Source organism: Chlamydotis macqueenii, chromosome 9, assembly GCF_036417535.1.
Source record: "Chlamydotis macqueenii isolate bChlMac1 chromosome 9, bChlMac1.mat, whole genome shotgun sequence".
NCBI lineage: Eukaryota > Metazoa > Chordata > Aves > Otidiformes > Otididae > Chlamydotis > Chlamydotis macqueenii.
The window spans coordinates 23,424,309-23,441,374 of NC_141564.1; the positions used below are offsets into that span (position 1 = coordinate 23,424,309).

A 17,066-nucleotide genomic window follows, 5' to 3' on the forward strand; every position below is an offset into this window, starting at 1 on the left:
CAATCGTACTGACAAAACTTTAAGGTTAATATCTGAGAGTTAGGAGCTCCTGTGTCTCTTTGGGTCCATTGTTTTTGCTGGGCGGGATGCAGGCTTGTCAGCCAGTGTGTCTGGGTGGGACAACCTTATATGAGTAATGTTTCCACCCACAGTCACATCTGAGTAAGCGTTATAGCGTCTCTTATATAGTGGCGAGGATCCTGCCAGCACTTTGTGGCTAATATAGTTCATTTTGCTCATTTTAGAATAGGGTCCTTGCATACAAAAAGTAATTAAATCTGTCCTGCTAAAAGGCAGCTGCTGTTTTGAGGTTTCATAGCAATGAAAGCTAAATAATTCAGATGACTGAAAAAATGACCTATACGGAACAACTAGTTACGGCAGAATCTTTTGTTGGGTGATGTTTTTTCTTGGGAATTTTTAGGATTCAGGGGCATGACTTTCTAGTCTTGTTGGAGCCTGAGCTAAGCACTTAAGGAATTCAGCCTGTTTGGATGCTGTTCCTTGTTTAAAGAAGGGTCTTCCGAGCTGGATGCAATTCTCATCTTTTTCTGGTGATAAACCAAACCTCCCAAGATTTCATACGATGTATCTTTAATTAAGAAATAAAAGAAATTGCAATTGCTCCACCTCTTCCTCTGCATTTTTCCACCCCTAAGGTATCTGAAATTAGCCTACTGTCTTGTTTTCCTGAGGTGACTCAGATCCCTGAGTTTGGCAGTCATTACTAGAGATTACTTACAGAGATGTTGAGAGAAGTATGGAGTGCTTGTGCTCCTGGAGGGCATGGTAAGCAGTTGATTCCTATCCATGCCACCATGCTGAACAATGCCATTTTCAGGGTTTCAGTTAATCTATTGTATTCGGATGTGTATTTTGAGATTTATCAGTGATCTTATGTTAAAAAAAAAAAAATCACAAAAAAAAATCACTTGATTTGTGTATGCTGTTTTTTGAAACGTACAACTGGAGCTGACTCCAAGTCTCCTGTGTTAGAGCTGTCGAGAACTAATTTGAGGAAGCGGTTTAGCAGTTGTGTAAGGTGATAACCATAGCTATTACATCAGTTTTTGCCATATGCCATTATGATAAAAATGCAAATGTATGTTTCAGTTAGGAGAGATGGTTAAAACTAAGTTTGTGTGTGTGTGTGTATAGATTACCTTGTTTTTCCTCAATGTCAATTTTGTGCTAGCTTCTGAATATATGTATATTTCTATAGATCCTAACACCACATAGAATCACTAGACTTCTGTGTAAAATTGTAAAAAAAAAAAAAAAGTCTAAAACAATTTGTATCTGAAAAAACAGGCCCTTGTTTCTAGGAGCTGAGAACTGAGCAGACCTAGGCATTCAGAGGTGATCTGAGAAGGAAACTGTCGTCTCTGCAGCTCTTCTGAAAGTTTGTGGGTTTTCTTCAAAAGGGTCTGGTGTGTCGTGACAAAGGCAGAATGACGGAGAGAAGAAAGTCATGAAAAGGGAATGGAATTTTTTTAGAAGTAAATCTGCTAACTTGAAGAATTTGTCTGAAATTGCTAAACAGGTTTTGTTTGAACTATTTGACTTATCATAACTTAAAAAAAAAAAATCTTTAGTATAGAATAGCAGAGTAGAACACCGCATGTGCAAGGTGAGATGCTAATCCATCCCAGCGTGTCATAACTGTGGGTAGCACCAAAGATTGGAAGAAATCTTTTGTGGAGTGCACAGGAAATCTTTTCTGGGATGGAAAACGTGAGCGCCTTCCTAAGAAGTCATGTCTGAAGCCTAACTGTTAGGGATTATAATATTTAATCCCATTTAATACTCCTTCTCAAACTTTTGTTTTTAGCAGCAGCTATTACAGTTTACTACTTCAACGTGATAAATACTTTCCTGGATCCCAGCCTATCATTCTGTTTTACTTGCAATTTGTTTTTAAATCTATTGTTTCCTAGAGGTGTTACTGACTTCTAAGAAAGGGAGTACGTAAGGCAGGGTGGAATAAAAAGATTCTATTAAATCTAGAGGTTTACTCCAGTTTAGAAATTAATTTTCATCCTTGAATAGAGGCCACAACTATTTCTTGGAAATATAAGCATGTGGTTCTGGAGCAAACCGCACTAGTGTGCTAAATTCCTCAGCATTCCCCCTGTTTCTCCAACTGCAGTCAAAGCAAAACTTTTAAGATCTGCAACACTTCTTCATGTTGTGGTTCAGATTTTTCTTTTTGAGGATGCACAGCTGAAGGTGTGATAAGCATGTGAATTTTCTTGCATGCTTACCTGAACTCTCCACACATTCCAGAGCTCTTTAAAGGTCTCTGATGATTAGTTCTGATACCTTGTCTGACCTATTACCAAGCCCTGCAATGTTAGAAAGCCCTTTGACAGAAGGCAAGCATCATGGAGAGCATCAGTGGTAATTCTTGTCCTGAGGGAGACAGCAGGGAGTGAGTTGGAGTTTGTACAGCCAAAATGAGGAGTATCACAACTTTAGCTGAGGAGTCAGCTGTCAGCTTTAACGGATTCCCAACACTCAGCATCACATCAACTACTAGGATACAGGAAATTCCCAAACTATTCTTCGGTTTTTCAGATATATTCAAATTTACCCCAAAAAAAAGATTCCAGTCTTGTTTGAAGCCAGATTCACTGACTTAATCATGTACAGAGCTGGAAGCTTGGGGAGCAGGTCTTGCTGTATTAATAACGTGTTCTCCCAGCATGAAATGTTAGCATTGGATGAGTCAAATCTCTTCTGAGATAAAAATTTTAATTATTGTTGTTGGACTAGAAAAATCTACCCTGCATCTCATATTTGAAGGGATTCTTCCTTGGCTCATGGAAATACTTTACTCTCAGCAGAAAAGCTGCTTGCATGGGTTCACATTTTAAATAGTTCTAGTTGCAGTGACAGGAATTGGAAATTAACTGCATTTTTATAACAAGTTTATGTTCTACAGACCTTCATAGTGTTACTAGAAAAGTGCCAGTCTGCCTTACCACACACTGCTGGTTCAGTTCAACTCTGCCACAGTCTGAGAGAAAATAACACTGGATGTTGCCAAGACTGCTGAAATCTGCTGGTTTTAAGCGAAAGGTATTACTGTAAGCTCAGAGAAAGATTGCAGAATTGCATAAGAAACAATAACATGGAAATTAATACCATTTATTGCATCGTGTAATTTAAATCTCAGTGTAATCTTAATTTTTCAGTCTGTAAGGCAGTGGGAGCTGGGGTGTGTTAGACTCTGACAGACCAAAACACCAAAGTCACACAGCTGCAACATTGCTCATAATGTAAAATAGGAAATACTTTCTTCTAAATAGACAATAATGGCTTATTTTCCTTAATAATAGATGTACTGCTTAGAGGTGCAAAGCAAAGAGAAGAGAAACAGCCATGGCTGTTAAAGAGGCTTGCTTTCATCACATGGGCTGGCTCCGGTGTTGCAATTAACGTTCAGCAATGGTCAGAGTGGTGTAATCGTCTGCGAACCAATGCAGGATCGCAGCCCACCCTCCCACCTTTTCCTCCACTTTCATTTCTGTATGAGAAAAATCTTGAATCAAGGACTTGATTTAACTGAGATCGATTCAAGAATTCAAGTATTTCCTTGCGGAAGGCGGTTTAACTAGCTGTGGTGGTTCTGGGCTTTGCCCTTTGGGACTGGATCACCTCCCTGCGGATTCATGCTGTGTTTTGTTCCTTCACGTAGGTTACAATGTATAGGTAACTGAAAGAATTAAGCTGATAACCTGCAGTTATTCCAGCTTTGGAATAGTGCGTGCTAATGATTAGATGGCAATGTTTTTTCCCCTTCTTTGTACCATTCCATTAAATATAACATAGAAACAACGTTCAGTTATTTGTGCAAAGATCAGTACAAAATTAAGAACTTACCCTAGGAAAAAATCACTAGTGCATCACGCTAGTAGGAATTTGTCAGGTTCCTTATGTAGGTTCCGCCCCCCGCAACTGGGGCACCTGTTATAAAAACCATGGGTTTCAGTGTATTTATTTCTTTGAGATGCTTGCTCAGACATCTTTTATCCAGGCTGGTAGCGAAGAGAAAGAATCCTTCGCTGCAGTAACAAGAGCCTTGTAGTTTGGGCTCTTGCCTAGGAAGCTCCTGACTGGTGGGAATAATTTATATTTACGGCAGACAAACTCCTATATGTACCTACAAAATCTGACCTGCAACCAACTCCCCGAAAGAGCAAGTGAGGAAAATACGGAAGCTGTGCTTTCTTAATAATTGTTCTTCTTTACAATCTTCATTACGTTGCACATTATAGACTTTTATCAGAGAAAAGCATTGCTGAACCCACGAGTAAATGAACTAGAAGGGGAGAGGTGTAGGAGGAAGTTTTTCTTAACCTTTTTTGCCCATCTGAAGGGCTGTTTCCGGCACTGCCAGCTTTTTTTTTGTTTGTTTTTTTTTTTTTTCCAGTGTTTAAAAGGTCAGCACAGAGAAGGTAGCAGTGAGGATGCATGACCTGGGAGGGGTTAGAGACATTGCTTGGAAGTGCAGGGCGAGGACAGGGAAGCCCAAACTCAGCAGAAATGGAATTTGCTGTGAAAGGTACAAAGCGGCGCAGTCCCTAACACCCAAACTGCTGCGTTCTCTCTCTCCTTTCTTCCTGTCCTTATTATGGGATTGTTGTGCAGGGTTTTCCCCCCACCCTGTGTTAAAACTCCAGGAGGAGCTAAGGAAGGTTCGCTTGCAGACAAATAAGTGAAATGGAAAATGTTACCTCTGAATCCGTTTGTGGTTCAGTCTGTTTGCCAAAAAGCCTACTTCCACCCCTGATTGCATGGGAGGGGAAATCCATTATGGATTTTCATTTCTCCCCTGAGTTGCTATGCTACAGCCGCTGTTCCCTTTGTAATGTGCTTTGGCATTCACAACCTTCAGTGCCTAAATAAAACCATTACTGTAGTGCTGCCATTTCTTTTTTTTTTTTTTTTTTTTTTTTTCCTTCTCTGAAAGCTTCCTTGCTGGTGACTTTGTGAACATTCATTACGTGCTTGTTTTGTTGCAGAGGATGTTGATACGTTAGTTCATCTTGACTGATGCCCTTGACTTTAAAAGATAAATAGCAAAGTAGAGATAGGTGACAGGGATTGATTAGCAATCCAGCTTCTAAGCCAAAATGTAAATACTTGTAGATAAGCCGGTACCTAAAGAGCCTGCAGAATGCACCTTGGTGGAATTAAGAGCGTGTTTTAAGGTGCAAGAGGAGTTTTCTGTGGCTGCCAAGATACCAATCTTTATGTGATGCTTCCTGTTGAAGGCTTGTGTTCACCAATGGTTTACTTCTCAGAAAATGAATTTCCTAGTTTTGAAGGAAAAATCACCCACTCCATTAATACAAGTTAATAACTCTTAAGAGTGGAAATTATAATTTGGACAGTGGAAAGTGCTGGTGTTAAACTGAGCTTGAGCAAATACAATTGTACATTTGCAGGAGTTTTAAATTAATATCTTTCCTTTGCTGCAAACTTGGTAGGCCATTTCAGGTAAAGATTTTTCAGTGTGGTGAGTGCTGAGGAAAGGGTGAATGGGGACTGATGTGCCCCACCGCTTGTGAGACACATCCGAAATTAGATACTCAAAAGGCAAGCCTGAATGAAATGTTGCTTTACTGGCAGCTAAAGGATATTAGATGTCCTAAATATGCATGGATACAACAAACAATTAGACAAATTTGTAAATGTAAAATCCATTTTGGAATTGTGTACGTAAAGGAGCTGCGGTCACCTTGGTCAGTCTTTAGGAGTCATAAATTGCTGGGAGAATGCCAAAGAAATATTGTAAACTCATTGTGTCTGTTCTGTATTGGTCATCTGCTCTTGTCAGGTCTGGAGAGATGGCACGCTCCTCAGAGAACCACCTCTTCTGGTAGCAGTGTCAGCTCAAAGGGTTTGTAGAGTTTGGCAGATGTGTCAGGGCATCTTTCTAAAACAACGCATGCATTTTTTTCATAGAATGGTTTGGCCTGGAAGGGACCTTCAAAGCCCACCCAGTCCAACCCCCCTGCAAGGAGCAGGGACATCTCCAACCAGATCAGGTTGCTCAGAGCCCCGTCCAACCTGGCCTGGAATGTTTCCAGGGATGGGGCATCCACCACCTGTCTGGGCAACCTGGGCCAGTGTTCTACCACCCTCAGTGTAAAACATTTTTTCCTAATATCTAATCTGAATCTACCTCATTCTGTTTAAAACCATTACCCCTCATCCTATCACAACAGGCCCAACTGAAGAGTTTCTCCCCGCCTTTCTTCCCTTTAGGCACTGGAAGGCTGCTCTAAGGTCTCCCTGGAGCCTCCTCTTCTCCAGGCTGAACAGCCCCAGCTCTCCCAGCCTGTTCTCATAGGAGAGGTGCTCCAGCCCTCTGAGCATCTCCATGGCCCATTTCTGTAGTTGGTGACCCTGCTGAAGGGACAATGACACGCTGCGTGACTGCTGTACCTGGTCTGCTGAGAATGTTGTGGGTTGTGCTGAGCGGTGTCCCAAAAACCTCAGCTTGTTGCTTTTTAATCTCTAGACTATTGTGTGGGTGTTTTGACTCAACTGAAGAAAAGGTATGAATGGATTTAAAATCCAGTGAAGATTAAATTTTACTTTCAAACAGAAATGACTTCCTGATGAGCAGTCTCTGATACCTTACAGAGAAACATCCAGTTTAGCTTGATACCTCAGCGACCCTAGCCCTTCAGGTGATTTATTTTGTTCTTCCTGCCTCATCTCTTTAACTGAAGGGTGAAAAAAACCCTTCAAAATCCTTCTCAGATTATGTGGATATTGGGAGTACAGTGAGCTTTAGCATACGTATACTTGCTGTCAGCACGTGCTTACTGAGAAATGCAGGCATACCTGAGCATGGCAAGAAAGGAATAAAAGATACTGTCCCAAATGGTACAAACGGTTCTTTATCCTGTGACCTCATTCCAGTTGTATTTTCCTGGTACACTCCGTGCCAGTGCTCTCTGGGGGTGGGTGGTGGGTGTTGTGTGTGTCACTCTTAAAATGAATTGTGTACAAAATTTCTCTTTTCAGTTGTGTATGAGCACAGGTCAAGATTAGAAAAGTCATTACAGAAGGAGAGGCTTGAACATAAGAAAGCGAAAGAAGGTAAAAATAAACTTTTCACTTTGACATTTAAGATAACTTGATTATTTTAGAAAGTACCTTCAGATGTATTTTGTTCAATTTTAAACAAGTTATCAATGTATAACACGTTAGCAGAACCATCGTGGCAGATCTGTGGTGGTCTTTTTAGTGCATCTTTTTAATAGATTTTTAAATTGATTTTTTTAATCTAATATTTTTTAAAAGTAATAATCTTTTTACTACTGTTTACAGATCACTGCAACATGGTGTTGTATACACAGAGAATATGTGTTTATCCATGTCCATAAACCTAACACGTACGTGGAACATGGGCATGTGTAAATCCCGGTCTGGCGTGCTGACAATTTAACACTTGTACCAAAACATGGGACCTCTTCCTGCATTCCATCAATGTGCAATTAGACTCTGAATTAGTATTTTTACACATGCTTAAGGGTAAACACATGCTTACATACCTTTTTCTGGTTAAAGCTAAGTTCTAGGTGTGTGTGAGCAGGAGATGTTGGTGCACGTTGTATTTCTTGCACATCTGCCCTCTATGAAACTTCAGTGGAATGCAATCCTCTGAGTTTTCTCTGCGTCTTTTGTTGTTCTAGATTAACAACAATTTTCAGAATAAACCCTATATTCTTCCTAAAACTGAGGACTCAGCCAGTAAATTAAAACATCTACTTTAGCAATGATTACGAACCTGTAAGAAATTTATTCTCACCATGTGGCTCTGGATAGCTTTCTGGTGCCATCTAGTGCAGAGCTGTCCCGTTGCTGTGCCATTGTGAGTCTGCATTTTCAAATCCTGAAAAGAGGATCAAGGAACAAAAGGGGAAAAATTTTGTTTTATTCAAACTTAGTCTAGACTTTCATGCTTCTTTAAAGTACATAATTTTTTTTTGTCCTAATACAAGAATACACCATTTATAAATGTCCTTTCCCTTTTGAATGATGCTACTGTGCCTCTCCAGAGAGATTTTGTGTAATAGATTTAATTACCCATCCGTACTCTTGAGCCTGTACCCCACACTAAGATATGAAACTTTTAAATGGAAATATTTTATAAAACTATTAAACTTTTTAATGCAAATATTTGTCAAAAATTGAGAGATTTAAAAAAAAAAAAACAACTGCATAAATATTCAGTTCTTAAGAGAAATTACGTATGCAACAGTTATGTTATTTAAGTACAGATTCTAATCTTACTGGTTTTTTCATCAGTATTTTCCCTTTTATTTTGCAGATTTTCTTGTTTATAAACTAGAAGCACAGGAAACCCTAAATAAAGGAAGGGTAAGTCATCATTCCTGGTAGAAGTTTTTAATAGTTGATGCTATTTGAGTTGCAGGAAAAAGGAAATGCTTTGCAGTTATAGCTGTTCAAAGAGGTGTCACAAAATACTAATTGAGAGAGCGCTCACTTACTCAATTTCTGCTCTGCATGTGTAAGTGCTCTGCAGTTCCTAATTATTTGAGCTGTAATAGGAGATCCAAATATCTTTCCTAAAAATTAATTTAGAAAATATCCTCCTGTTTATATTGTAGTAGTTCAAACATTATGTTAACATTTTTAATGGGAAGGGGGAGTAATAAGGAATTATAAATCTTTTTGTAGCTTAATCCACAGGGAAAAGGACAGTGACAACTTTCTAACACGTGGTCTTTGAACTGGAAGGTATAAAAACATCAAGAAACTTTGTTTTATATACCAGGTGCCAGAAGGAAAGCTGTATCTGGCAAAGGACCCAGAGACCTGTAGAGAACTCTTTATAAAGCGAGTAAATTAGGATTTTATGGCTACTTCATGTTGAAACTGGGGAGCAGTTTGTGAGCTGAGTAATGTAAGTTAAAATACGTTGTTGCCGCAGGAAGCGCGCAGTATATATGCTGGCTATGTTCCAAAGCAAGGGGAGAGATTAATTTGTTTCCTAGGGAGTCAGGTCCCTTGGCTTGTGACTCCTAAATAACAGCATTACGGAGGCTGGAGGAATGACAGCATGGTTCTGTTTAACACTGCTTTTTTCGTTTTACAGCAAGACTCAAATAGCCGGTACAGCGCGCTGAGCGTACAGCACCAGATGTTGAAGGTAGGTAACCCAGACATCCAGTTTCCCAGGATGCTGGTATACTGTGTCAGGGAGATGTGGCCTCACTGGCTTCTGGTGCTCCAGAACTTCAGCACGTTGATGGTGCTTCCTCTTACAACAGTACCGTTAAAAGGTGACTTGCTGCAGTTTTTCCTAGTCAGGCTTTCCAGTGGGTGATTTAATCTTATCAAATGCAATTAGTTGCATGGAACGCTGACTTATCAGACTTGGCATAGCTTGGCATGTAGGGAATTTCTTAGACACGCATTCCACAGCTCCCAACGGGACAGTGCAACTGCAGGGTGAGGCGACATAGCTCTCAAACAGGAGACTGCTCATCACAGAGATCATTTTGCGACTGAAAGGAGCTGCAATATGCATGCTTTGAATAATAGAATTGTTGTTATGAATGCTTCCTGTTCATCTGGACTGACTTAACAAATTGCCAAAGACAACATGAGCCAGATATGCAGATACAGAACCGTTCCAGTGTCCAACTTGGTATTTGCAGAGTCAACATGAAGAACTAAAGAAGCAGCATGCTGACCTTGAGGAAGATCATCGCAAACAGGGAGAAGAGTTCAGCAGAACGTTCAGTGATCACAAGGAGCGATACTTACAACTGCAGCAGGAGAAAGAGCAGGAGATCTCGAAGCTGAAGGGTATGTGCAACCTGTATCTGGCTGCCCATGTTAAAATGTGTATTTGTCACTGTGTATTGTGTGCTGTGAGACAGAAATGCATTGTCTCTGTTCTCACTGAAAGGTCACTCGTGCATCTTTACGCCTCCTGATAAGTTACCTGTTATTGATGATTTTCTGTGGCCTCTTTCTGAAATCCGTTCATGCGTGAGCTTCGTGTTTCTATCTAGATTAGAGAAATAGTAAGAAGCACAGCACTTAAAAGCCTGTCAAGTGTCAGTTTATCCTGTCTTTCATTTTTAGTTTTAAGACTTGTATAAACCTGGAAAAATCGATTTAGCTCTTTACTCTTTTCTTGTAAATGAAAGGCAATCTAAGAACGTTAGCCACATCTATTGGAGATTTAATTGTGCCCTTTTGACTTTATATACATTTTAGACCTCATTTTCTCTATACGTATCAGCTTCTCTGAAACATGTTGCACCTGTATACTTGGATGATGAAGTGTTCTTTTTCTACTCTTAGCTTCTGGTTTCGTGTTAAAGAGATTCTTTGCAGTTTGCAGACCTCTTCAGTTCTAATTACAGAGCTGCATAGCACAAAGGGATGAGGCTCTCCCCATCGAGGGCCTTCAGCCACTTTCTGCCATGTGTCACTAACACACGAGTTCGTTTTGGAGCTGTCTGCGGTTTTGTCTGTGCTGTATTCTGCAGGCAGAGGCTGTGTTTGTTAGTTCTGCCTTGGCATCACACCAGTGAAGTCGTACAGCTAGCTCTTGGGCTGAGCTGGATCGCAGCCGAGCGGCTTGGAGTGTGGGAAGAGCTTGCCTGTGTCTGCTTGCAGCGTTCCACATCAACATAATGTCAGGAGGGGGAGGAGAAGGCCCTCTCCCTGGTCCCAGCACGTAAAGCTTTTTCAGTATGCTGGCCATCTGGGCACCTCTTCCAAAAGAGTAGCTTAGTCCTACGACATATAATTCTCACTCACCACATGCAATGTTGGGGAAGAGAGCAGGGTGCCTCTCTGCCATTCGGTTTACCCTGCTGAATTTTGCTGTCTGCAGTCCCCAGCATGAACAGCGATGCATAATTCCAGTTGCAGGCTGGGTGCGCTAATATAAAATTTAACCAAATTTGAGAATTTTCTGCTTGAAAACATAAAGCATTTTATAGTGCTGGGGAGAAATGTAATGTAAACAAACCACACAGTTACTCTAAACCATTCTTACTACAGCAAGCGTGTAGGATTTTATGTTGTTTGTGTTATAGTCTTAATTTTGGTGCTTAATCTAGCATTGTAACTCTGACCAGGTTTAAATTCTGTATGTCACTTCTTTTGAACAGAATCCCTGTATAACTTACGGGAGGAGAACAGACAGTTGAGAAAAGCTCACCAAGACATTCACACCCAGCTGCAAGATGTCAAGGTAGGCTTTGCTTAGTGGAGAACTCTCAAGACCATTAGGAAAAAGAAAAACTTTCTCAAGTTTTAACAAGCCAGAAATGGACTATGCTGAAGACTTGGCATTTCTGTTATGTGGCAAAAAGGGGAGAAATATGGCTGACCTGGATTTCTTGCTTTTTACCACCTGCACTTCAGGTACATGGTCATTTCAAAAAAAAAAAAAAAAAAAAAAAAAGGAAGAGACATATTAAGTATAGAAATTGGAATTGGAAATTTGATTTTGAAAGTTAAGAATTGTGTTTTGGCAAACTAAGTTTCCTGAAATTAATATTTTTCTGCCCTCCAAATTTTCTTTCCTGGCGTGCTCGCTTTCTCTGTTTAATATGCATTCCATGCTAAATAAATAAATGCTGTCATTCCAACTCAGGATTTTCTTTTCGAAATAAATGGAATTATCTTCCTAGTTCAAAATCCCCCGGGTTACCTTGAGAATGAACTTTATGAAACATGTACTGTTCTTCTTTTTGTGTAGCAACAGCATAAGAACTTACTCTCCCAACACAACCAGCTTGTAGTGACATTGGAAGACCACAAGAGTGCACTAGCTGCTGCACAGGTCAGAAGGAAAGCAGCTTCTGCTAGCTCTAAACCTTCCTAAAACTTGTTTCTCCTAGTTCAGCTGTCGTGTTGTGCATGTAGCCTTTCGCATGAGGAATTGGCGGTTAGCGCTGTGCTGCATACGGCAGGGAAATGCATGAGTTGAGGGGTTGCTCTTGAGAAGAAGCTGCAACAAATCATAGGGCTGTGGGAAGATGAAGAGCTGTACTGTAGGCCCAGGAATGCATGTTTTACTGATAAGAAGAGCACCTCTGCTTCCATGAGAGCTGTCAAATACCTTTCTTTCTCTGTCTTCTCTGACACAACTTCTATTAGTTTAACATCCCACACTGACGTTCACGTATATCACTTAGAGACCTGGATGCTAGTATACTATACAGTTTATTTTTGTGTATGACTGGAAGGTTTGTAAGGCTATATACATCAGCGCAACAGAAATACAGTATGTGCGGAGGAATGTCAACTCAAATTATTTAAACAGCAGCAGAATTACCTTTCTTAAATGTAATTTTCAAGTGAACTATCCATGAAGTGCAAACTTTACTAGGCTATTGCACATTGAGGCAGCTGTGCCAGTACAAGCTGTGTATGCCACAGGGAACCTGAAGTTATTTTTATTCCTGACTAATTTTCTTCATGTAAGTATTTTCACAATGCACAAAATCATTAGCAGCATTAGAAGCATTGTATGTTCCCCCTCCCCAGTTCTGCTCATTGTGCATGTCAGTATGTGTAGATATTAAAAAAAAAAAAAAAAAATAGGGAAAGACCAGGAAAGTCCCTCATAGACTAAGTATATGAAGAATCGTAATTTCTAGTACTAAAGTAAGCTGGCAGATGATTTTAAGCTCTTCTCCCATTGGCCACGTTTGCTGCTTGGTATGTACTTGCTAACATCTGAAATTCCACAAGGGCAGAGGCAGGATCTGATTTAAGGTTCACCAAATCCGAAGGGAAGCTCCATACACTTCTGGCTTTGATTCAGTTCTTTAATTAGAAAACCTGTGTCACACAAAGCCTTTCTCTCTGCAATCGGAACGTGGCATTTATCATATGGAGAGCCTTTCCTCCAAGAGAAGGGCCTTGCACGTTCTTTGGGAACAGAAGGTATTTAGCACAGTTGTGTAGTTTCTGCTACAAACCCACTGCAGAAAGCTCACAAGGGGTTATCACTTAGAAACACAGCTCAATAAACGACCCCTCTATTTCTAAGTGCACTCTAGACGTTGAATATCAGTAGTCAATACTGCACTAATGGATTTGTGACCTGAATCTTTAAGGTACTGTAATCTTTGTGCTTTTCCGTAGCTTAAACGGCCAGATATTAATTATATATTTTTATAAACCCTATCATTCTGTCAGTATTAATACCTTTTGGGCTGCGGCCTTGAATCACAACGTTCAGCTTTGTGAGTCGTGCAGCAGAACAGAGTACTTGAATTCTGATCTGGACGTGCATTCTTTAAATATCCTAGCGCACTCTTCTCTGCATGGGAGAGAAAAAATCTGAGACCTGCATATTAGCCTTATGTTAAGTAAATACTATTTTTTTTTTCCTCTTAAAATTTCTTATTAGACTCTCCAGCAGTTAATCAGGAGAAGTATCCCTCTGGAATGACAAGAGTAATTACTGTGCATTCTGCTTTGCTTTTAGGCCCGTCTGTTTTAATGGATGCCATAGTCTTTTGAAGATGCTTCGAGGTGCGTCTAGCTTCGGAGCTGTTACACATTGCATCATGTCAATCTGTAGCACTGTGGATATTGTTTTGTATGAGTATTATGCATTGTCCATCAATGCATTGTGCCTGTCTGCTGTACTATTGATTGCTATGATACTACATAACACACAAAACGAGATACGCAGTCGCTGAGTGTCAACTGTAGCCAGTTTTTAACCTGAATTATAAAAAGGATTATGAAATGCACCTCTGACTTCAAAATGGGTAGTAAATACACCCACCACCTCCACTGGCGCAACAGAGAAATCCTCTCCTGGGGCACCACCTTTTGTATATGCAGCTGGTCAGCTTTTATAAATGCTGTCCGTCTCAAAAATTTTACTTTATGAGACAGTCTGTCTTGTACATCTGCTGTAGAGTCAGGGACGAATGTACCAGCCAGTCTGGATTCTCACACTGGACTTTTAAAGCTTTTTGAAAGTATTCTGATCTTGTACAAAGCTAAACAGCAGGTCAAATTACAACATTTTACTGTTGCATTTCAGGAAGACTTTAAAAATTTATATTTTCTTTTTTTTTCTTCTTGCTTTTCACCAAAGATGTACTATGACTTTCTTTGCCTCAGTTCTGTATGTTGGCTGTTGTCTTGTGTAACACCTGTCTAAGTGTTGAGGATTTGGCATTTTCATGACGTGTGTATATACTTTAAAGCAACTGTTTCCGAAAGAGCTGCACTTCTTTCTACCAGTAACAGAGAAGTTGTGGTGCTTTCGATTTCCCTCGCTTTAGTCTGCCAAGAAAACTGCATCATCCTCTTTGACAATTCTCCTGCTTGGCATGAATAAAACAAATCTTCGTCTTTGTCGCACAGAGATTTTTCTAATATACTTTATATGCATGTGCACTTTGGCTGAAAAGATTGTGATGACTCGATGCTATCTAGTGTGTGGAAACAAGAGATTTTAAAAGCTCCCATCCCTTCTCCTCCCTGGTTTTTGCTCCGATGTCAATATCAAGTCTTTCTGCCATATGTTTTGCCAGCAAGTTCACTATGAGGTGATGACATTTGATTAAGCAATTGATTTGGACACACTGTAATAAATGTGTTGACTTTAGTCCCAGGTGGAGGAATACAAACAGCTGAAGGACACACTCAACAAAATGCCCAGTTTCCGACAGCCTGAGAAGTTAGACCGAGCAAACGAGCGACCGGAGGTGCGAGCACCGACTCCCCGCAGCGACCTCCCAGTGCACCAGGAAGCTGTGGCTGAAGAGCATCAGGAGGTATAGAGTACTGAGCGGCTACAGATGCTGTAGGAAATGGTTCTCATCCAGCTAAATCCTGGCCATGTGCTCAACTTCCGTTAGAAGCCTGTGTTTAAGTGTACGAGTTTGTCAGTTCTTGAGTAGAGTAGTAAGGAACAGCTTAATCCTATTGAGCAGTATAAAAATCTGTTCATGGTGCCCTCTTCTCACATGCCTGTAAACGCACTGAAAATTGGTTTCTGTAAGCTCTTTTAAGAAGTTGCTAAAAATCTTACTTTTTCTGAATAACAAGCAGTCATCTAAAATTTTAGATGTCTCATGTAACAGAAAAGCTTTAACAAGTTCTGAAGAAATTGTTTTGTTGTGTGTTTTGTAAAGTTTCAATGGCACACGTAAAGTCAGTGTATTTAAAATTGGCACGCTATCTGATGCTCGAAAAGAAAAAAAGCTAAGTTGTGGGTAAATTCTAGAGGTTACAAAATCAGTTGTGGTTTTATTTTATGAGAGTCCTTGGCCAGTAGAACTTACAGGAAATAAAAATACAAAGCTCCCTTTGGAGGTACAGAGTTGTAAGAGTGTTTTGTTCCACCTCAAATAAAATGAGGCTTCACCTACTTCATGATGCAATTGTACAACGCCTTGCGTAGCTGTGCAGAGCTGAGAATCAGGAATTGATGCTTTGGCAGGAGGGCAGGCATTTGGCTCTCCTGACTACAGCTGGAGTAAAGGCTTCCATGTCTGGTCCATGGCTCGCTTGAAAACACAAAATCCATAATAAGTTGTGCATATATAATCTTGTTGTATGTTTTGCAGAGTGAGAAGCCAAAAGAGAGAGAAGTAGTAAATACCCAGGAGAAAGAAGACAGAGCTGAGCCGTTTCATCTGCAAAGAAGGGCTAATGAGGGCCAGCATGCCAAAGAACTAAATATTCAGGAACAACAAGAAGCTGGCGAGGACGATGAGCAACGTGTTGATCAAGTTGAAGAGGAACGCAAAAAAGAACTTGAAGAGGAAGAAATGGAGCAGGCAGGTCAGCCTGAGCACTTGGAGGAGGAACAGGATCAAGTACCAGAAGAGCATGAGTGGAAAAAACAGGAACAGAAAGAAGAAGAAACCAATATGTTGGGTGATCATCTTCATTCAGAGGTATGGAGCTCTCTTCTCTTCTACTAATTAATTAGATTTGCCTTTTAAATTGAGGCATTTCTTATAATTGATGGCCCTGTATCACACTCACCTATTTCTAGATAAAATCAGTGTCATATTTATAGCAAGTGCTCTGAATCCCAAACGTTATGGTTTTTAGATAAAATTGTCATATTTATAGAAAATTTGGTGTTCAAAGCACTTGGTTGCTTAGGATTCAGGCTTAACTTCAGCACACACTTACTGTAGTGCTTGCCAGGTGCAGCTTAATGAACATTAATTCTGCTGATAAAAGCAACAGATGGAAAAAAAAAAAAAGAGCAATCAGGTTGGATCCCATCTCCTGCTTTAAGTTTGAAGCCTGTGGTAGCTCATGGGAAGAAGACAGAGAAGGAAACTTTTCTTCAGCACTTTGATGGAGAGCTGTCCTGCCTTACTAACTTGCTGCTTCTCGGCAAACTGCAGTGTTTTTCCTTGTCAGGTACACCTGCCCTCTGTTAACACGTTTCCATCTGAACGTTCGCTGGCGTTTGCCAGGAAATTGTAACTGCAGGATGAACATGACTAACATAGCCAGGGGAAATCAGCGCGCAGCAGTGGCAAGTCTTGCTCTGTGGAGCTCTAAATAAAAGCAGCAAGTCCTGAATTTACATTTTAGAGTGGATCTCCGGTGGAAAATATATTTTACTGATCTCACCTTGGGCTTTGAAACACGTACTCTCCTAGCAAATTAATTCTGTAACTCCAGTGTGGTGAGAAGCTGTCGTTGAAGCGGTACAGTGGTTTAGAACAGCAGCAATAGGTTAAGTTGTGAAACCGGAGTTAGTTTAAGTTACTGCTGACTGTAAAAAAATATCCAGTGTTTCACTTAAGGCTCGCAGCAACCCCTACTGAAATTACCAGTTAAATCAATGGAAACATATTTGCTGTCTTAATGGTCAGCCATCAAAATTTCCTTTGCTGGTAATTTGTTGGGGGTGGTTTATTATTATTTATGTGTAAAAGGCATGGTTTCCCCTAGCCCATTATCTCTTTTTCCACCCCAACACCTCCAGTCTGTGTTCAAAAGCATAATTAAACTTCAAGCAGAGACAAGAAAACTTAAAATAACTGTTC

General features: G+C 40.3%; 1 protein-coding gene across 4 annotated transcripts in view; it reads left to right on the top strand.

Annotated features, from left to right (window-relative positions):
- GOLIM4 (golgi integral membrane protein 4) overlaps window positions 1-17,066 on the top strand; it is a 32,266-nt gene that overhangs the window by 6,973 nt on the left and 8,227 nt on the right. For 2 of the 4 annotated variants that reach the window (XM_086754968.1, XM_010128980.2), the window contains exons 2-9: window positions 7,045-7,119; window positions 8,354-8,403; window positions 9,143-9,196; window positions 9,708-9,858; window positions 11,181-11,263; window positions 11,774-11,857; window positions 14,655-14,822; window positions 15,618-15,950. In XM_086754968.1, coding sequence (XP_086611094.1) covers window positions 7,045-7,119; window positions 8,354-8,403; window positions 9,143-9,196; window positions 9,708-9,858; window positions 11,181-11,263; window positions 11,774-11,857; window positions 14,655-14,822; window positions 15,618-15,950 — 998 coding nt within the window. The remainder of the gene's footprint in view (window positions 1-7,044; window positions 7,120-8,353; window positions 8,404-9,142; window positions 9,197-9,707; window positions 9,859-11,180; window positions 11,264-11,773; window positions 11,858-14,654; window positions 14,823-15,617; window positions 15,951-17,066) is intronic. The other 2 variants (XM_086754970.1, XM_086754971.1) reach the window with 1 other exon arrangement.